The sequence below is a fragment of the Cyrtonyx montezumae genome, unplaced genomic scaffold (assembly GCF_038088225.1).
Source record: "Cyrtonyx montezumae isolate F1298 unplaced genomic scaffold, pur_monq_1.0 scaffold_16, whole genome shotgun sequence".
Lineage (NCBI taxonomy): Eukaryota > Metazoa > Chordata > Aves > Galliformes > Odontophoridae > Cyrtonyx > Cyrtonyx montezumae.
Genome location: NW_027071892.1, coordinates 6,952,831 through 6,974,117, shown reverse-complemented (window position 1 = coordinate 6,974,117; position 21,287 = coordinate 6,952,831). Strand labels below are relative to the sequence as shown.

Below are 21,287 nucleotides of genomic sequence, written 5' to 3'. Positions count from 1 at the left end.
AAAACAGTTTAGTGCTTAGTGTTTGTTCCTAGCACAACAACACAACTTAGTTCAGCAGATAGTTTGGCAACACTTAAGTAATTGAGCAAGAATAAGATTTTAAAAATAAGGCTTTATATAGGTTTGTCTTTTAGGATTTTGCTTTTAGTAGAATGAAAAGGAACCGTTGTACTTCAAACAAATGAAACCATGGAATTGTTGATTGGATCAAAAATTTATGGAAGAGAACTAATTTATAGTAGACAAACTTGGCATTGAATGTGAATGCTCCATTGTTCGAGCAAAGCACAGGGTTTGGAGGGTGGGGGAGGGTGGCTTTACAGCAGCAGACATTTTCTCTTCCTCTTCTTTACAGGCGGGGGGCAGAGAACTGCTCGGATAGCTTCATCAAACACTGTCTTGAGGCCTCGCTGTGTAAGTGCTGAGCATTCAAGGTATTTCACTGCACCTGTGGGAAACAAGAGGGCAGTTACAGAAAGCACTGTTTCTGTAGTTAAGTGCACAACAAAAGCCAGGCACTTCCATTAATTCACTGCAGTATCTTCCACAAACAGAATTTAACCAAGCCCCCAGGAACCGGGTTGCAGCCATACCGATCTCTTTTGCCATGGCAAGGCCCTGTGGGTAGGTGATAGGAGTCAGCTTCTTCTCCTTCAGTTTCTCAATTGTGTCTTTGTCATCTCTGAGATCGAGTTTGGTACCCACTAAAATGATGGGAGTGTTGGGGCAATGGTGCCGCACCTCAGGATACCACTGCAGAGAAAGCAGTAACAGTGTCAGTGTGCAGGGTCTCAGACAGCACAAGCGTGGAGCTCAGAGCGTTTCCCGTCACTTTCAGGTGTCAAAAAACAAAAAACAAAATGCCAACCAGTATTCCCATATACATAGAAATCATCCAATTAAGGCTGTACTTTTCTTGCATGCTGGAAGAACCCAGATCTGCTCTTCCACCCATGGCAACCACTTCTCATTTGTGACCATGCTGCACAAAGAAACGTAACAGCAGCAGAGCAGGCACCTGAATGCTGGCTGACACAACAGTGCTGCCTGCCACGTGCATCGGTTTCTCCTTCAAACCACTGTAAAATTAGCAAGATGTTCAAATCAAACGATGCCAGTTTCACTTACCTTAGCACGGACATTTTCAAAGGAAGCAGGACTCACAAGGGAAAAGCAGATTAAGAAGACATCCTAAAAAACAAGCAGACAGAAGTTAGCCCAGCACTGCCACCTCTGGAAAGGCACATCTCTGTGAAGAGACAAGCACCCTCAGCATCTGTACCACACTCACAAGGCAGTGTCAGGCACAGCTGAACAATCAGAGGTGGCTCTCCCAGTGGGAAATCCATTCCCAGACTGCTACAAGCAGAGGCAGAGGTGTGTGGGGAGGGAAACAACCAGGAGATCGTAATCAAGCTTATAATCAGCTATTGCAGTAGCCAACAACCAGACTGACATCACTGTGCTGCAGCTCATTGCCCTCAACGTTCCTTCTCTCTCACTGAGATTTAAAAACACACTTCAGCTCCTTGACAAACACAGCAAACAGGGCAGAGGTGTGAGACTATCATCTTCTGAGCTGGGGATGACCCCAGATTCAATGAACGCACCTCAGTCAGGCCCCAGTTCTCCCAGCCTTCCTCTGCATCCATACTTACTCCAGCATCAAATGTGTTAAGGAATTAGACACTTCAGAATGTTAGTTGATTGTGCTGCATTTCAAGGCACTTTTTGTTAGGTCAGCATCTGACATCTGCATTGCTAAGCACTCGCAACCCAGTTGTTCATGCATCAGCCCAACAAGTTTCCAGAGCAGCAACCCAGAAAAAGAAAGAAACAACATCAAATAGTGTGATACTATGGCCACTACTTCTGTTTTCCAATTCTGCACGTTTGCAGTGAGTGAAGCTCTGCACACTACGCAGACTCTCTCCTTCACTATCTCCAGAGATCAAACATCAGTGTGACCCTGAGGACGCAGTTCAAGATTTTCAGGTGTCTCGTGCACTACCAATCTTAAAAAGCACTCTTCTCTACTTATTGTGAGAAATGCTTTAGTCTCAGCAAGTCATAAAAAGAGATGCAATAATGGAGTTCTCCGATCTAGGAATTAAGTTCCAAGAGAAGTAGTTTGTTAAAAAAAATAGGGGCCAATTTATCACTGTTGTAAGCAAGGTGAGATGACAGAACTTCAGTTCCAAGTTTACTGATGGAGTTACATACGGCAATAGGTTGATCTGTCAGACTGGAAGATATATTCTTACCATTGGTTCCTCCAACCTAATAACAGTACGAGATGATAGCGTTACTCCTAAAATGGATGTCAGGGGAACTGTTTTCTTCACCAGCGATCGGTGCTCACAGGTATTTACAGCGTGGCTTTCTGTCTGCCCTGTAATCCAGCACAGCCTGCACCCAAACCTGGCAGCCAGGCTTCCCATACACCTCAGCTGGTCTGCACTGTCAACATGACTTGGAAGAACAAACACTATACAAAAAACATCCTCTTAATTTCCTTTTGGTTTCTTCTCTTGAAGAAACAAGGTTAACCACCTCTGCTGCTTTTTTGTTTAACTGCTAGTTGTGTGGGCTTTGGCCTTCAGGTGCTGAATACTGCCTTACTGACAGCTGTAGGAGCTGAAGTCTGCACAAGTTCAAGACTTAACACCCTATGTCTCCACTTAACTCTTTGCAGTAAGAAAGCATACAAGCTGAACAGTGACCGTACTGCAGATCTTTGCTTAGCAGGATGTGCTTGGGCAGAGGAGATTTTCCAGAACGAATGTCTGGATTGGCAGGGCACTCCTCTGCAGACTGTCAGGAAGCCACAGCTATTTCAGCAGCCTGACAACACACACGTGCACTGGGGAGGAACAACAGCCTCTTTCATCAGCTTTTTCACACTACTCAGTGATCTTCCAGGATATTTTTTTTCTACCCTGCAATACTACTTTTTTTTTCTGAGGAGGACATATTAAACCTGATGTTCTCCTAAGTATCCTAAGTATATTTAAACTTTGGTGAAAACCACATTTCCATTGCTTCTCTGATGAGGAAAGGCAGACAGCTCTCACAATTCCACCTGAAGTGTCTGCAGCTGGCAGGTTCACATCCACCTCAGGGCAAAGGGGAAGCCTACATTTACAAGTTAGTGAGCAGTGAATTAAGGAAAACTGTGAATTAATACAAGCTTACTGAAAAAAGCATTATCGAGTTCATTAAATAAGATTCTCATTATACAGGAAAGCAGTTATGCCGTAGAATAATTAGAACAAATCTGTATTTAACATTACTAACACTGAATTTATCAACTATCACTGATACACAGTTATCAGCACTGATTACTTTTGTCAAGTTGCCACCTTTCTGTAGTGAAAGGTGGGCAGCACCAGATGAACATAACTGCTCTACAGCAACCAGAAAACCCAGCTCTGCAAAGACCAACTGCAGCTGAAGTCACACTGGAAGGGAAAAGCACATTACTTCAGCATTTTCTCTGTAAAAGAAGGACAGTGTGCAGACAGGACCTAACCAGTGGCACTGAGAACAGAGACACGGCTGTACCGGTTATTGGAGGAACTGCAGTATGTAAGAAAGCAGCCATGGGGTTAAGTAGATTTGAAAACCACAACCCAGCCTCTGTCAGCAGCACTAAGATCTTCATTCAGGACTGCCCCTTTCACATTTAGTACATCTGCACAGAGGCTAAACAATATCAAGTGCTTAGCAGTGACAGCGTCAGGTTGCGGCCAAGCACCATGCCTGAAAACAAAAACAGGCCCCACTTTTGGCAGGCATGCTAACTGTACTATCAATGGCCTTGTTGATGGACTACTCTACTCACTCAGGTTTTTTGTTCCTTCCCTCTTCTTTTTAATTTCAATCGAGAATTATGGTTAATTCTGAGACTGCAACTACACAAAGGCAACATGCATCAATGCACACAAACACTCAAGGGTCAAATGTTAACATTTATCCAGCTGTACACACACCAAACATTCTTGCTTCAGTAAGCTACCTTCCTTCAGCCTACATGCAACAAGTCACCAGGCTAATAAATACAAACCCAGGTGTAACAACGTCTCTAGAAACGTTTGAAACAAAGCTGTGCATGTTCTCAGCTTCCCAGGGGTACTTACTGTCTGGGGGTAGGACAGCGGGCGCAGTCTGTCGTAGTCCTCCTGGCCAGCTGTATCCCACAGGCCCAGATTGACCGGTTTGCCATCAACCATTACATTAGCAGAGTAGTTGTCAAAGCTGCAAGATAAAAATTAAAAGCCAGCTGCATTTGCTTGAAGTAAAATTGGACACCTGAGCATTTCTTCCTGTGGAGTCCTAATTGGGAAAGCTGTAACAGAACACATATTGCATCTCCCTGCTCCCCAGAACAGAGATTTAAATGCTGAGTCTGGTGTCTGGTATAAGGAAAACGCATGACAGAGTTGGTCCGGCCTGAGCAGAAGTCATCGCCCCCATTGTTCTTCTGAAAGAAGTACTGTGAACCCCAGAAATACAGCGAAGCGATGCACGTGGCAAACACCTGCTGGTCCTGGTGAACCACTCAACAGAGACTGCATCTGCCTCATTCTCTAGAATTGCAAATACACAATAGCAGATGCATCAACAACCAAGGAATCCTTACAGACAGCAGCAGACACAGCAAAACATCAACCCCTCCCCGGCTCCCCAAGCTGCTCATCAAAAACCATCCCAAAAGTCCTCTGATGAAATACTGAAGTTAATAACCAGGAGCCAGTAGAAGTGTGATTTTTATCAGTGCTGTAGACACAATGTTTTAAGGTAAACTAATTTCAGTAGGAACACAAAATCTACATTGAAGACTACAATAAAGGGAAAGAGGAGTAATTAAGACAGAAGGCCTTAGAGTTACTAAAATCATCTGAAATCTCTCATCAGTATTTACACAGAACAAGTTAGTCACATAAATACACTTTATAGAGACATCTGTGGAAGCTGCGTGTACTGAATGCCACCAGCAGGCCTTCACAAAGGGAACTGTGCTAATACTGATACCAGCAGGTTCTGTGCAAGAAGGAAGGAAGCACCAAAATAGATGAGTTCCCATAATGCCCACAGGGCTGTGGCCAGCACACAGGACTGGCACTAACACATAAAGGAAAGGAACAGAAAAACATCATCTGTAGTCTCATAAGACAGAACTAATTGGTTTACAAGCTGTTCAGCCCTGGGACTGCTTGTTATGAATGCCACTTAGTACAGAAATAACATGTTATTTTAAAAGAGAATGGCAACTGTTACAATGTGATTAAATACCCGTCCCCAGACGAGGTGACACGGTGCTGGTGGGCAGCCAGAACTGCTCTGTGCAGCAAGCACCAGCTCAGCCATGCCAGCACCCAGTGCTCCCACACAGTGCAGTCCACGGGTGGAGCAGAGCAGGCAGCTCCAGCAGGAGGCACAGCAAGGTGACAAATGACTTCAGGATTTTCTAAGTACTTACACTGTGGGTATGTATTCCCCAGGAAACGCATTGGTTGTGTAACTGATGAGTAGGCATGTTTTACCTACAGCACTGTAAAAAAAGAGAAAGTTCACATGTAAAGAACATTCATCTTAAATAGCAAGCAATAATAGTCCTCTTTGGGAAGAAAACCAATTACACCTGGTCACCTAAAGAACTATTTGGAGTGCCAGTAGAAACTACTGTGTAGAGAAACAAGAGGCTGGAGCCTTAAGGTTACTCCTAGCAACCTTACACACAGCTAATATACACCAGCCACTTCACTGGTTGGCCTCCAGATAAACTGCATTCCAACGCTGCAGAAAGAGCTCAGAGTGCCGAGCCCTGACCCACAGACACGGCTCTGAACAGCCCCAAACCAGTGGCTGCATCACACTGCTGCTCCTGTCCCAGCCCTCTGCCACAGCTCAGGAGCAAGCACTCTGCTTCTCTCTCCCTCCTCCATCTCATCTATGTTCAAACATTAAGGGGGGGGGACATAATTGTAACTGAAACAAAAGTTCACTTAACGTACCAGAATGCCTGAAATCAGCCTTGTTTTTAAACAGGCTGCAGCTTGGCTCCTACTTTGGCTTCTCCCTTCAAGCACACAGCCCTTCGGTGGTGAGGGATTCCCGAGCTCACTGTGCTCATGGCTCCTCGCAGAGGACAGCCCACCCCACCCAACTGTGCTGCTCCTCCTCCTGTGCAAGGAAACCCGTGCTGTCCCACAGACAACCTTCTCTGTACACACCAAGTCAAAGCAAGCCAGCAGGAACTTCGGCCGCACCGTGCGTACAGATCACCCTGCTGCCAGCAGCAGCCTGTCTGCCAGGCCTCCTGAACTGAGTCTGCCTCAAGCTGAAGGGACTCGTGAAAGCTTTGGTCTAGAACTACAGCTAGCATTAAAACAAAAAAATATTACCAGAAACCAAATGCTACTGCTAAAAATATCCACTAATCCTTTCGCTTTTGCAGAAGAAAGAGACAACTGACAGAAATGAGCATTAGTCATGGGCTTACAGCTCTCCTGCTGCAAACATCTGAGGCGCTCGTATCTGCGTTGCAGCAACTATTTCACATGTGAATCGTAGCATTTCTAAAGAACTCTGGATTGCTGCTTCATATACCAAAGATCAACTTCAAAACACTATTTAAAATCCCTGTTAAATGCTAACCAATCACCCTGCCCAGGCCTCGCCACTGAAGGCAGGTTAAGTACATCACAGCACCACGGGACACATGGAGCTCAGTGCCAGTGAGCCCAGGGAGGCCGTGGCAGCCCCTGACAACAGCACCACACACACTGAAGTCGTGGAAGAGAAGCTGCTTCACTGTGCAGTAATGCCATGGGTTTTATCCTCCATGCTGTACTTTAATTGTGCCTTTGCTCCCCAGGGCAGAACCCACCTGCTGCTCTCTGATCACAGCACACAGTGGCAGTTTGCTGCACTGCTTTTTGCACTCACAGAGCAGCACGGAGATTTAGCACACACAAATTTCTGTGGGAGAAAGCCAGGAGCCGAGTGCCACACAGCTAAGCTGGCTTAACAGCTGCCATGAGGGGGGATCCCGTGCTCTCCCCCTCGCAGGGCATTCAGCTGCCTGCTAACAAGCCACAACAAGGACAGGAGCTCTGCACGCCCTGCTAAGGACAACCTGCTGCTCACTGCTCTCAGAAAGATATAAAGCACACTCTGCCAGTCCAGCTGACCAAGGACAAACCCAAAAACCCTCCAACACGGAGAGCAGGAGGACCACGCTCCTCAGGAAGCTTCCCAAGGCTCCGAGTGCTCACATGCCTTCAGAACCGGTCCGCTCTGACGCTTCAGCTCCCAGCAGGTTCATTACAGACAACACAGGCTTCCCACAAATCCACGTGGAGCTCACATTTTCAGCAGAGGCCCAGAACTTGGCTCTGTGCTCGGGTTTCTTTGCTCACCCTGCACTGAAACCGGTGAGTCTGCTCTGCCTAATAGAGCAGCATAGGGAGGTGGTGACAGGCTTCATTCCAGGCTCAGAAATGCCCGCCTGCAGCGCGTCTCCGCTGCACAATCAGGCAGGCACTCACACAAGAAAAAACACGCTCAACAGCCCTGTTTCAGGCTTGCTCCATCCCAGGTTTCCTGCTTCCACTGCCTCCTGGCTCTGCCCTGTGAATCGGATCACTACAGCCACTGAGCCTCAAAATGAACCCCAATACCTATCTCCACAATGAAGCATAACCTCTTAAGTGCTTTCAGCTTTTCTCTAAGCTGTCCAACTGCTGTGACAAGGAACCTAGAAAGAACTGCAATTGTTTGGCAAAGTATAAATCCTTGTACATGAAGATTAAGACACTGAGATACTTCCACACCAAACTTAGTCATAACAAAATTTGGAGCAACTACTTAATCGTAGCTCTGTCCACCCACCATTACATCAAATGAAACTTTAACATTTGACTGCAATTAAAAACACGGCCAACAGAAATCCAGCATTTCAACCACTTCACAGTAAGTGAAGGACTCACAAACACAGCAGTGAATTGCTTCCAGACACCCACTGGGAATCAATCTTTGTAAAGCCACACGTGTGTGTTCCTGGAAGCAAGGCATGCCGTCCCTTTTCACCTACACCACGAGGCTCTGCACAGCTCCCACGCGTACGTGACACACTCAGAAGGCCATCAGAGGACCCACACCAGCACTTCCCCCATCCTGAGGGCACCAGAGCTGCACAGATGCTTCACTCTCTTCCTCTCCCGTGACTAAAACCCCACTGTGAATTCAGTAGCTGTCTGCAGCCACAGGAATGGAGGTGGAGGTCAGCTGAAGTAATTGCTGTTTTAATTCCAGAAATGCTGATATCTGCAAACAGGTGGCAGCCTTCCGAAAGCCTCTGCCCACATCACTCCTTTCTGCCTCTCAGCTGTGTGAAGCAGCTCCACAGCCCAGGTCTCCACTCCCAAAAGCAGCAGACGGACATCCCCAGCACTGTCCTCAGACAATTAGTGCCACATTTCTGCTACAGCAGAGGATCAGACGTACGCTGCTTTTCAGATGAGCTTTTCTCGCTGTGACAGCCCTCTTCCAAACATTCTGCTCAGTGTTTCCAGTACTACCTAACTGCTTATTTTTTATTCAAACTTCAGCAGTGCAGTAACAGACGTTTCTACACTCGGTGTCGCTGCACTCTCTGCAGGGGGCACTGGAGAGCAGAGATGCTCACACCCCTTCCCTGCGCTGCTAAGGAGCTCCTGGGCCCCTTCCTCTTGACAGTCCATCAGATCAAACAGTGCAGCTTCAGCCAGAAGGCCTCACTCAAGTCGAGCAAGCTCCAAACACGGACTCTCTCCCCCAGCGTTACACGAGACCACTTGAGATTTCATACCACTTAACAGCTGCTTTTTCAGAGTGAAAACAAAAGCTGCTAAAAATAACTTAGAGCAGTGCTCTCCAAGCGTCAGTCAGCAGCAGCTCCTGCCCTTATTACTCAAGGAGAGCTCTTCGCCCACCCCACACCCCTATTGCTCTGCATCTTCAACAAGCACAAGCAACAGTTGCCACTTATTTTTCTCCAAACGATCCCCGCTGTGAAGAGGAAAACAAGGGCAAAACGAGAGCGCACAACTAGCATCCGCGCTGTGTGCTCCAGCCAAAGGAGAGCTCTAAAAGATACCCACCAGAGCCCTAAAAACAAACAGGGCTTATGTATGGGAAGCTGCCTGCTCACTTAGAGGTTTTAAGGCTGCATAGGTACATCTACAGCTATTTTGCTCCCAGCAAGGGGTACATAAATCAGTGCCTACGTTTTATGCTGTTCAAGCAAATCTTGCATTGTTTTAATGAAGCACTGAAGCTTTAGCCTTATCTAAGCCAAACATTACGGACTTAGGAGAACGCCCGCAATGCCTTCACTGCTGAAGCAACAGCAGAGGAACACAATAAAGCAGTTAAATGATTAACAGATACCAAAACTGAGCAATGGTATCTGAATGGGACCCTCAAAGCATGTGCTTCTAAGTACAGAGGAAGGGAAGCCAACTAAACCCTGTGTTTTGTTCACCCGTACATACAACACTTGAGTATAATCTCACACTTTCATTTCCTGTACAAAGAACAACAAATACATTTAGAAAAGGAGTAGTTTACAAATCAAGTGACAAAAAACTGCTTTGCTGAAGGAGTTATTGAGTAACACACAGGCTGCACTGAGCTCTCAAACCCAGTGGAGGAATCAGGCAGAACTTTTTCCTCACCCATAACTGATGCACCACATTTATTTACAGCACTGTCAGAGCCATTAATTCATTTGAAAACTAACAAAATGACTAAAATGGCTTTTTCTAATTAACGCAACCAAGAAGTTTGCCTGCAGTCATTCTATGCTCCATCAATTAATTACAGTATTACAAGAAGCCTTTGTGAGATGACCAAGCACTAAGTACACATGTTCGTAGCGCTCAGAACCTCACACAGTGAGCAAGCAAACAGATCTGCTACACGAGCAAGGTTTATCTTTCTAGCAGCTGCCTGCTCAGGGACTCCAAATCCTGCTGCAAAATAACAAAACCACACACAACTCACTTGAAGATTAATTCACCACATTCAATTACAGAGACAGCGGCAAGCCCATCCAGATACACTTACAGCTTCTCTATTGCTGAGACACCAATTATGCTCGGCCTACACTGGGATTTTTGTTTCTACCAAGAAAAAAATACCCCTCTGGAGCCATGTAAGCCACGCCTCGTGCTCCTGCTGCCCTGCGAAAGGACGCGTCTGGTTCAATGGCAACATGTGGTGGAGAGCACTGAGAAGCAGCAAACATGGACTTCCCCAGCACAATTCCAGTATGGATACTGAAACCCAACAGGTAAAAACCAAGCTGGTTCAAGCTAAGAAGTTGGTTCTGACTACTTTATAAGGAACATCACATTCAGAGCGCTGCAGGCACAGCAGTTACTCACAGATGAGCATAACGTTAATTAGTTGGGTTCCAATTGCTTTCTCAGCCTCCTGTAGCCAGGAGGCCCAGCAGACCGGAGCCACGCAAACAGAACGCTCTGCCCACACGCGTTTACCATCCGACACCAGCGTCACCGATTTCACTTCGCTTAGCAGCTAAAACCGACAGGTAATAAGTTCGTTACTTCGTTACCTCCGCGAAAGACGTTTCCCGTAGGTAGGGAAGGGCTCCCGCCGTTATGCCCATACCCACCCGTGACGCACCGCCTCCTCCCCAGCGCGGCCCGCACAGCCCCGCAGGGCCCCGCCCGGCAGCACAGGGCGGCACCACCCGCAGCCACCACGGCGCGGAGCGGGATGGGCTGGGCCGAGCTCAGGCCCGCACGGCCGCCCCTCCCGGAGCCTCCATTTGCCGCCGCCGCCGCCCGGCCCGCTCCGCTCCGCTCCCCCGCCCCGCCCTCGGGATCCGGTGGAGCTCGGGCCCGGGCCCGGGCCCAACCGAGGGGGTCCGCGGCGCCGCACTCACCCGTCGCCCACCACCACACACTTGATGGCCTGCATCGGGGCCGCTGAGCGGGCCGGGGAGCGCCGCGCGAGAAGGCAGCGCCGTGCTCCGCACCGCGTCACGGCCGCCTGCGAGCGGAGACGAGGGAGCGGCCACCACCCAAGGCGGGGAGAGAACTGCGGGAAACAGGAAGCGGCCGCTCCGCTCACATCCGGCCGGGCTCCGCGCCGCCCCGCCCCGCGCCTGCCGGACGCGCCCCGCCCTCCGCTGTGCCGCCGCTGTGCGCTGTGCGGGGCCGTCCTTTCTCTTGCGGTCGTTGAGCCGCGCGTGGTCTCGGGGCAGTGCGGTGTCACGCGGCGGTACCGCTGGGCCGGGCCGTGGGCGCGGCGTGCCCGCCCGGTGCTGTGCCGCTGCTCCTGCCTGCATCACCGCGCCAGGGTCCCGCCATGGTTCCTCGCTGCCGCATGGCCGCAGCTCTGGAACCAAACACTCCAATGGACACCATTTTGGGATCCCTAAGACCCATCTGCTGTAAGGCTTCTGTGCACATACTGAGGCCTACGTAGCGTCGTACGAGACGTGTCAGTATGGAATGAGGTTCGCAGTACACATTCGCTGCGGTCACGACAACCTGTGGCGTTCCCCGCGTGCCGCCGTGGGCCGATGCCCGCTTCCCCTCAGGCCGATCCCCCTCGCCCCGTGTGCCAGCGCAGTGCAGAGCCAGAGCACTCCCATCCACCGCCAGACCCTGCTGCTGCCCTCCTCCCCTGATATGCCGCGTCGGTAATTAATCCTGCTGGCAGTTTTAGGCCAGATCAGTACGCAGACAGCTTCCCGGGTGGGGCAGCCTGGACCACTCATGCTGCCAGGGGCTGCCGGGCTGCACAGAGTCCCGGGCTTTTTTTTTTTTTTTTTTTGCTCTAAGCAAAACATTTATTTCCTGTAACTACTGAAGTAAAAGTCAAGCAGATCGGCCCCAATGATCCCAGGAGCCTTTTCCTTTCCATAGCTGCTGTTATTCTCCTTGGCAGAGGCTGCTGGGTGGACTGATGCTCACATCCACCATGGGTTTCCAGTGATTTATCTCCTGTTGATTTCAGAATGTGTTTAAATTATTTGGATACCATAAAACAAAACCTCATCAGTGGACGGAGCATCCCATGATATTTACTCCCTTCCATTTTTCTTTGGTGGGCAAAGATAACTCTCAGCTATCTTGTGTCAGTGAGGAAAATACCATAACTATCGCTGAAAAATGAAAGGCTATTTTTATAAAACCCATGTGCCCATGTCCCCGCACAGATGGGAGCTCCAGTGACTCGTCGTGCAAGCTGAATGTCCTTAAAGCCTGGACTGCTTTGCCAATGCCTTGGCAGCTTTTCCCCACCCAGCACTGGGAGCTGCAGAAGAGAGGTGTGGGCAGCAGCACAGTGCTCCTGCTGTTCCTGGCTGCTGCAGCTGCTCCTGGGGCCTTTACACACAGCACATGAGTACAGCACACACGAACATTGTCTAATTCATGTCAGGGTACTGAGATCAGAGCACGGAAAGATCCAGGTGGCATTTAAAACACCTCCTGATTCCACTGCTGGTTCTTCTTTATCCACATGGACGACTGGGATTTGCTAAATGAAAGAGAATTGCAGTGAAATTTACAGTATTGTTGATAGAAAGACGGGGATGAAAGCGATAACGGGGAAACACTGACAGTGGCACAAACGATCCTGTCACAAAACAAGCAATGTATTTTCATGGGTTGTCAGTGCTGCTCTGACTCTTCTGAGATCGGTTATTTTAAGCATTGTCAGTTAAGACTTCCTTTAAAACACAGAGGTGAGTATGTTATAAATTGTCAGTTTTAATTGGATGTATAAATGCTAATATTAGAAAATATCTAGATAAATATTTACTGTTAATTATTAAAGACTGAACTGCAGTTTGGATAATGATGGAACTGAGCCACACACTGCTTTTTGCACGTCTGTACTGATTTATTCACTGCAGTGCCACAGGAAGGAGCCTTCTGCAGCGATTCACAAACGTGAATTTGGAATCCGAAGGGATACTCTGTGTGTGCTCTAAGTGTTCTTCACGTGCCCTGGAGGACAAACTGTTACCTGTGTGCGTGCTCCTTAGAGTACACGATGCGTTAATTATTCGATTACAAAGCTGCAGTATATTTCATGTAGGCTCCCATCTGCCCCCACATCACTCCTGTTTCACTTGTAAGGAGCCTATCAGCTTTTTAAAAGAAAGAAACTCGCTTACACGGTGCTACCAATGTTGAGCACTTTGCAGATATGTTATTTATTTTTCCCTGAGACTGAAAGGAGAAACGGACACAGAAGACAGTGACAAAAGAAACGGAGAATTAGAGGATGGGGTGGAAGACAGAGCAAGTGAGTGAGGAGCTCACAGCACACATCGTATGCAAAACTGTTAGCTTAAAGAGTGCGAGCACTCTGCAGAGTGGTATTAGAACAGCTCCAGGTGCAATGCACAGAGGAGAGTGCAACAAGCCAGGAGTGAATGGCGGCAGCTATAACCAGCTAGCAACTTTTCCATGGTTCTGGTGAGGTCATGAACCATAACTCGGAGGATTAGGTCAGCCCTAATATTGTTCACCTTATAGTAAGTCACCCATTACAATTGTTTCAAGTGCTCTTCTTAGACACTGAGAGGAAATCATTATTTAAAGTTGTTTGGGAGCCCGTCTGAATGTGCGTGTGTGCTGGCACTGGAGGAAGATTACTGTCCTTTGTGGATGGGGAGTGGCAGGGTAATCACACTGATGCAATGCTGGAAAGTTTTACTCATCATGACAGCATTACAGAGACAATCAGATTTTGCACTTTTATAGGATCTTTCCAACCACTGCTGTGCTCTTTATCATATTAGTTGATTAATAAAGCCACAAACAAATAAGCAGAGGAGCAGGGAAGTACCAGGGCACACTGCCCATACAAGGAAACATGCCAGTGAAAAAAAAAAACCAGAACACCTCAGAGTGATTCACAGACTGCTCCCCACTCCTGGGTGGCACTTCCTGCTGACACCAGGTCTGTTTGACTGCCATCGGGACATGGCATGTTCAAATATCTGCGACAAAAGTACAACTGTGCCTTCACGGACAGTGGTACAGCTGCTCTAGGGGCAAAAAGCTCTAACTGTAGCTCACAGACACCTGAAATGAGAGGTCAGACTGAAGAAACCCAGGAACCAATTTTACATGAAGCAAGGGTGAATCACAAAGTACAAAAGGGTGGAGGAAGATTTTCAGCATGTGCTGCACTGTTCTCTCTTTACATACTTGTATTAAAATCAGATGCAAAAAAAAGCAAATCCAAAACAAACAAACCAAAAAAACCAATAACATATGACCCAAATCAACGAGAGAATTATCTGACTGGAGAAAAATAGGGTTTTCAAATGCTTTTTTTATCTCACAATAGCAAAAAGATCTGTCTAAAAAATGGCACCTCGGTATGTTTTTCTCATTTGGCTTGGTGGTCGCAGCCAGATCATGAATGAGACAGTATTAGGAATACAGTAACTGGTGGAAATCTCTAGTCTCAGGACCAGGCAAGAGTTGGAGAGATACAGTGACATAAAATTCATTTTAGAAAAGAATATAATCTGCAAATAATAATCCACAATTTCTAGATGTTCCAGGCAGACATTTTTGGCATGGCTTGCTTCCTGAGCCTTGAAAAAACCCCGTGATGCATACACTGTTCAGGTTTAGTAGTCTGCTCTACAGGAACCAATGCCAGCAATAAAAAAAGGAACCACAGCTTTAAATGTCAGCATTTGCTGCAACAGAGAGATGAGATTAAAGGAAGATGAAAATAAAATGTTAATACATAAATCTGTAAATTAATAATGAAGCATTGTAAAATAAATGCATGACATGAATGTGATGTTAGCACAGATGATGCAGCTGGTGTACTCTCCTCAGGTAGCTCCTGACAAATACCTCTTCTGTGAAGAATTTCAGTTATAAAAACCACGTAAGGCTTTGCATTCACTTCTGCCCACCCTTATGTTCAGCAAGCAGTAACAGACAGTGATTACTAAGTGAGAACCACTGCTGAAGGCAGTGGGATTTTACAGCAATCCCTGCAGTATGGCTGTAGGATTTTTGGAATAGAAACATCGTTATACAGTAATTAACAAGTTCTATGAATTCTCTGTGTTACTTCAGTTTTTTCATCGCTTGTAAATACCTCAGCATAAATAAGGGAACAAGCCTTGACAACCAAAGGCATCAACTCGTGCCATTGCTGAGTGAGCCATTGCTGAAGTACACAGATGTGTACGCTGGGGAATCCCTCCAGCTTCCACCTGCCTTGGAATCAAGCGTTTCACACAAATGAACTTATGGATACTGAGGAAGAGGATAGAGATTTAACCATGACTGAAGCCCATTCAGTGTTACTAGTCTGAATGATCAGGCCTTCTGTGGGCGATTTCTCCAAGGACAGGCAGAGTGTTAAGAAGGTTTTCTGAAAAACTTCCCTTTTTTCCAAGGAATGTATGCTGGTAAGCTGCTAAGTAATACTTCCTGTGAAGAAAAAGATGTTCCAAAATAAATTGCTTGATTTATTCTGCAGTTCCTAAACTTAACATTAGGAATTTTGTGGAACAATCCAGGTTAATGGTGGCACAGATCAACCGCAACAGTTTCAGCAACAGATGCAGCTGAGTGACTGCTCCTTCTGTGTACTGCTGGCAGCAAGTTCACTTGATTTCATGTTAGTCCTTGCATTTCTTAAACTGATGAAAAATACCTGGTTCAAATGTGATCTCATTTTAACCTTGTATATGTTGGAGTATGAGTGCTCCTCAGCGCAAGCTCTGCACAATGCTGTGCTGCAACACAGCTTCTGCCGGAGGTGTTCACATTGTCAATAGCCTCTGTCACTTGACAAGACCGTTGTTAGGAGCTGCTGTTTGCTGCATACCTGATTTCCTGGAAGACTTTGCAGAGAGGAGGCTCAAAGCTAGGCAACACTGTGAACCAAAAGGATGAACTGAGTGCTTCTGTCCGCAGGGACAATAAACCCTGTGAGGGATGTGTGGGGTTGCAGAGTGCTGAGGCTGATCAGCACTGAGGAAGGAAGGCACTGCACCAGCACACATCATGCAGAGCTGGTGACAACTTTCCCTGCAGCCCTGAAACACCCACTCACAAGAAGAGTTTTGTTAGAAACCATCTGGCTTTTTTTTTTTTTAACTGAACTTTCAGTCCAAAAGAGTACAGATTATAGGAACAGAAGAGAACAAAATGGTCTATTGTCTAAAATATCAGACTTCTCCCTTTTCCAAGTTTCTGTTATGATCTCAGTACTTTGCAATCATTTTATCAATCATTTATGCAGTTTTTGCATACACAGTAATGGATATAAAGTGGATACATTCAGCAGAAAGAAATTAAGCATAAATACGTCTAAACTGTCTCTCATTCAGACATTGAGATCGCAGTGTATTTGCCAGGAGAGCTGACCAAAGGCATGAGGGCTGTTCTGTGCACACACTGGGTCACAGGGAGGGCCATTCCCAAAATGAGAGGAGAGGCAGACAGAGTTAAATAGGAACAGGGGTAGATAACAGTGGTCTGTGTGGTAGGCACATCTGGGGCCTAATTTTTCTTCTTGTTTTGGAAAAATGATAATTTAAGGGCCTTAGGGGAGAACAGAGAAATCCTTGCAGAAAACCTATGAGGAACTATTCCTCGACATGACAGATATATGCTGAGAAAGCTTTGAAGTACCTTTTGAAACTGTGACAAGTCAGTAATGTTGACTAACAATATTCATTCTTCGAGCAGAGGAATTGATATTCAAATTCCTAAGGAGAAATTTCAGGCAGAATGAAATAAATCATGAAAGGACCTAAACAATAAGGGCACAGTTGTGTGGTGAAGAGAAAGTCAGAATTATGGAGCAAAATGGAACGATGGCATTAAATTGATGGAAAGTGATTTCAGCTACAAATTGCATGTCAGCAGTTTTGAACTTCTGCATATTGGAGTCATCAGAGTTCTGTTGGAACTGAAAAGGGTTTTTAGCACTGTGACAGAGCTGGAATTGAAGGCCGCGTGGGGCAGCCCCGAGGATTAGCTGTACTGTGTGAATGGGAGCCTGCTTTCCACACGGAGTGACAAATCCTGGCCCAGCTCTTCAATGCGCCTTCAATTGCATTATCTTTACAATTTCCATTTCTTTGTCAGAAAGTTATTTTATCAAACATAATATTTAATTAAATATCAAGTTCACACTGCTGCTAGCTTGCTATTAAGGACTATTTACTGTATTTATATTTTTACTATATTCATTACTGTATTTACTGTTTTGCCTCTTTTAGTGAAAAAAACCGTAATGTACTGTTGGGATTTTCTGGAAGGCATCCAACTCTGTATGGGGATTTGTGTGTGTGTGCCACAGCGGCTCTGTGGCAGTTAAACTGCATTTACAACGAATTGAGATCAGCAGGTTAGTGTTTCTGTTTCATGTTACTGCTATCCAAAGTTAGTCGAGCGGAAACCAGGCCCCATTTTTTTTCCCTGAGATGCACCGCTGTCCGTGTTGGGGACGCGTTTGCCGCGCGGCGAAGCGGCTGCGCTGAGGGAACGCCCAATGGCGCCGGATCCCGCCCGCCCCGCGGACATGCGCGTTGGGAGAGGCGGGGGCGTCACGTGGCGCGGTGACGTCACACTGCGGGCGCCGGTTCCTCCCCGCTGGCGGCACCCAGCGCCGGGCGTGGGGGGATGGCGGCGGCGGGCCCGGGCCCGGGCCCGCGGCGGGGGTATATGGCGGTGACTCTGTCCGCTCTGGCTGCCTGGTTCTCTCGGTCGGCTGCGGCCAGGTCGTACGGCGTGTTCTGCCAGGGGCTGACCAGAACCCTCCTCATCTTCTTCGACCTGGCCTGGAAGCTCCGCATCAACTTCCCGTACCTCTACATCGTCGCCTCCATGATGCTCAACGTGCGGCTGCAGGTGGGCGGCGGGGGCGGGGGGAGCCGTCCCGGGGCTTGGCCGCGCTTCGGGGAGCGCGCCGTGACTTTCGGGGTGCGGAGGGGACCGGCAGCGATCGCAGGGCCCCCCGGAGCCGCCGTGCGGGAGCGGGGTCCCTGAGCTCCGTAGGTGTGGGGCCGTCCCTCCCCCGCGAGACTCTCTCCCTTCCCGCTGTTCGCCGTTCCTAAGTCACTGCCGGTTTAAATACAGCGGCACACGCAGCTCCGTGTGTAATGTAACAGTTTCCTGCTTCAGCTTCTGTTTTTAAAACTAAGAGCGATGAGAGTGGAGAAAACACAGAGGTAGTTTTAAATAATGCCACTGCGGACTAATGTCAGTTTGGATTTAATTTGTGTCTCTCCTGTGCTGAGGCCGTTTCCGAAGCACACGGGACTCCCTAAATGAGCTCTGGCCTAAAGACATTAATTAATAGCTCCCACGCTATATAGGACAGAAGCTGTGTTGGTTTTATGCTGAAATAAAAGCTTTCCCAGGCAGCATCTGCTGCAGCCAAAGGCTGGACACTTGCTTTCTGCACATAAATGCAACTGCATTGCAAGCTTTGACATCTGGCTGGTGGCTGAGTGCTGAAAGATCAGTCTGGTGGCAGTCTGTGACTTGTGGCAGGAAAGCTGAAAAGGGAGGTCAGAATGCAGCGTCTCATGTTTTTATACTGTCCTACGATGCTGAAGCTTGATCCTGAGCCACACTGCTGAGAATCACACATGTAGCACAGTGGTAGCCTTGGTGGCTGAAAATGCCTCGCCTTTGCTTCTTATCTATGCTGGTTGGAATAGTTCTCTGGTAGTGACATCAGCTCTCCATTTGGACACAGTGCAAGCAGCACCCTTCCCTCTGTGGGCAGGTGCTCTGACCTCCTTTGGAACTCTTCACTCCATGTCCCTGATGTCAGCATGTGCCTCTGTTTACAGGAAGATAACTTCAGTGTTTGTCTTTAATGTTAAGCCTCTAATCAGCTACAGTCTGTTAGTGGAAAATCATACTGGAACACAATGAATCTTTCTAGCTGCTCATTTGCTGACTCACTTTGATGCTTGCTACAACCTGCCTTTTGATAAGAGGTTAAATTGAATGTGCAGAAAACAAACTTGTATTGGGTATAACTCCTTCCCCTGTGGATGTGTTCAAAGCAGGCAGTAAGGAGAGCTGTCTCTTTGGAATACTTAACATTCTGCAGTTGGGCTACTCTTTATGTTAAAGAATTCTTATTTTCTATGTCCTGGGCACCAAGATGCTGGGTTTTAGAGAAAAGATGAGGTATCCTGCAAGATGAGCTTGGGGGCAAAAGGAATGGAGTGGGGATTTCTTGTAATAACTTCCTGTATTCTTTCTCTTTAGGTCCATATTGAGATCCACTGATTTGTCACTCGTGTTGCTTGCACTGTTTGCTGCAGCTGCCGTCAGTTGTGCTCTTCCTCAAGCTCATTCTGCTGTGAAACAGCAAAGCTATGCTCGTCTTTTATAGGAATATGAAGAAAGAATATTTAAACCTAGAAAGAAAACGTGATGGTGGCCGAGATCATGACAAGGCAGCAACTCCCCTGGCACACATACATTCCATATTGAACAACTGTCAAAATCATAGTAGCGGTTTACAGAAAGAATTATTTTATTTTAACATTAGGAATTGTTCTCTCTTTAACAATATACCTCCGCCTTATGTTGGCTCAGAAATGCCTTTGAGTTTGCATGAATCAGCAGTCAGAAACTCAAATGTAGCAGCTGCGTGGAAAGATTCATTGTGTCTTTGCTTTTCTTCTGGGAAAGACAGGCTCCGTGGAGTTTCTCACTGAATTAATAGCATTTCAGTAATGAGCTGGCTGGAGAAAGCTTGTAGCTTTGCTGGAGACTTTAGCTTATGCTACCCAGGAGACAACACTGCATGTTTTGCACACGTGTGGCTGGGGAAGTTGCAGTGTAATCAAGAACTGCAGTTTCTGGAATTAGAAGCAAGCAGCTACGTGGAGAATGAATTGCAGCTTGCACTTCCTGGAGAGCTGGAGTTGGGTGGACTTCCTGATCTCTGTTCTGTTCCACTTGCCTCGCTGAATGGTTTTACAATGGGACTCTTAAACAACCATGTTTTTCCCTTTTACTTAAACCTTGTTACTACTTCAGAGCAAGCACCTGGATATAAGGAAATGCTTTCAGATGTACTAGATGTGACTAACAGTTTTCTCATCATACAGCTAGTAATGTCTGTGCTAGCTTTTGCACTAGCAGGTCTCTGGCATGAAGTAGTGAAGGTAAAAATGTACTAAAACCTTAATGATTTTAAATGTTAATAGGAGCTTAATTGAGAGACAGAGACAAGGTTCAGGTTTTAGTGATAAGTAGATAGCTAAAGTGAAAATTGCATTTGTGTAACTGCTAGTAAAACTGGCTGTTGGGAATCATAGGGACTTTTTTTTTTTTTAAGTACAGAATATCTGCCTTTGAGTGGAAAAAAATTCTTAATCTCAAAACGTTTTGGGGCACCTCAGGTGTCCCAGTAACAGTAGAACTTGGTTGGACTGTTTAGCACAGATTTCTTGTTTTCTTAAGATTTTGTATTTGCTGAGTACTCTGGCTCCTGTTTACAACCATTTCCAATGAAGCTACTGCTTATAGAACTGAATTCCCAGCGTGAAACCAACCCTAAAGTATCAGTCCTTAAAACACTTTGAATAGGAAAGCCATTGGGCTGATGGTTTTCAGTACAGCACAGTTCTCTGCAGTGGTCCTTTTTCAGGGTGTTACTGCTCCAACTTGTACAGGGATTCGTTAGCTTCGTTGGGCTACAATAGGCACTATAAATAATTTCTAATAAAAATTCCTTGAAACAGCAATTGATATCACTGAAGCTTAAGTAATCATTTCTGGGCCTGTTGACTTTGGCACAGGCTTCTCATAACAGGATTTAGCAAAGAATGGAGAAATCAATGAAATCAATACAGCTGCTTCTGAATAAGTAAGTAAAATATGTTCCCATGGACATGTCAGTGGAGAAACTCATTGTGCAGGTCAGAGTTTGAACTCTGTCCAAACTTTTCACTGAAGGGAGCTAGTTATAGGTTAGGCTCAGTGTGCTCTGTGACTTGCCTGAAGAGGGAGGTACTCATGTGGTGGGTTAGCATGTCTTCAGCTAATTCCTCACTCTTAAGTCACAAGTGGAGATTTAATGGGGACTAAACTCATGCCAGTGACTTGATATGCTGAGTCACTTTTGCTGTCTAGCTTACTTCACTTTAAAGCAGATGTGGTATTTATTTTGAACTGTGTTCATCTGAAAAGCTAGGGGTGTTTGTAATTTTTTTTTAAGGACTCCAGCATAGG

General features: G+C 46.7%; 2 protein-coding genes across 3 annotated transcripts; one reads left to right on the top strand and one right to left on the bottom strand.

Moving 5' to 3' along the window:
• Positions 1–202: 202 nt before the first annotated feature.
• On the bottom strand, positions 203–11,083 carry RAC1 (Rac family small GTPase 1). Of its 2 annotated transcripts, XM_065732514.1 has the most exons (7): positions 10,958–11,083; positions 5,483–5,554; positions 4,140–4,257; positions 2,224–2,280; positions 1,129–1,191; positions 594–753; positions 203–448 (listed from the first exon to the last, which is right to left on the bottom strand). In XM_065732514.1, exons 1-7 carry the CDS (start codon positions 10,990–10,992, stop codon positions 318–320), a joined length of 636 nt encoding a protein of 211 aa, XP_065588586.1. In that variant the 5' UTR covers positions 10,993–11,083; the 3' UTR covers positions 203–317. The 2 variants fall into 2 exon arrangements, with proteins under 2 accessions (XP_065588586.1, XP_065588585.1); XM_065732513.1 differs by lacking the exon at positions 2,224–2,280.
• Positions 11,084–17,738: 6,655 nt separating this feature from the next.
• SMIM10L3 (small integral membrane protein 10 like 3) lies at positions 17,739–21,042 on the top strand. Its single transcript, XM_065732512.1, has 2 exons — positions 17,739–17,933; positions 19,311–21,042. Exons 1-2 carry the CDS (start codon positions 17,748–17,750, stop codon positions 19,329–19,331), a joined length of 207 nt encoding a protein of 68 aa, XP_065588584.1. The 5' UTR covers positions 17,739–17,747; the 3' UTR covers positions 19,332–21,042.
• Positions 21,043–21,287: the final 245 nt, after the last annotated feature.

What these genes read in the sequence shown, in the direction of transcription:
- RAC1 (XM_065732514.1), bottom strand. Translation starts at nt 10,992, where the DNA reads ATGCAGGCCATCAAGTGTGTGGTGGTGGGCGACGG. An exon ending in TGTGTGGTGGTGGGCGACGG is followed by an intron (nt 5,555 to 10,957) that starts GTGAGTGCGGCG and finishes CTTTTTTTACAG; the next exon opens with TGCTGTAGGTAAAACATGCC. An exon ending in TTGAAAATGTCCGTGCTAAG is followed by an intron (nt 754 to 1,128) that starts GTAAGTGAAACT and finishes CTTTCTCTGCAG; the next exon opens with TGGTATCCTGAGGTGCGGCA.
- SMIM10L3 (XM_065732512.1), top strand. Translation starts at nt 17,748, where the DNA reads ATGGCGGTGACTCTGTCCGCTCTGGCTGCCTGGTTCTCTCGGTCGGCT. An exon ending in TGCTCAACGTGCGGCTGCAG is followed by an intron (nt 17,934 to 19,310) that starts GTGGGCGGCGGG and finishes CTTTCTCTTTAG; the next exon opens with GTCCATATTGAGATCCACTG.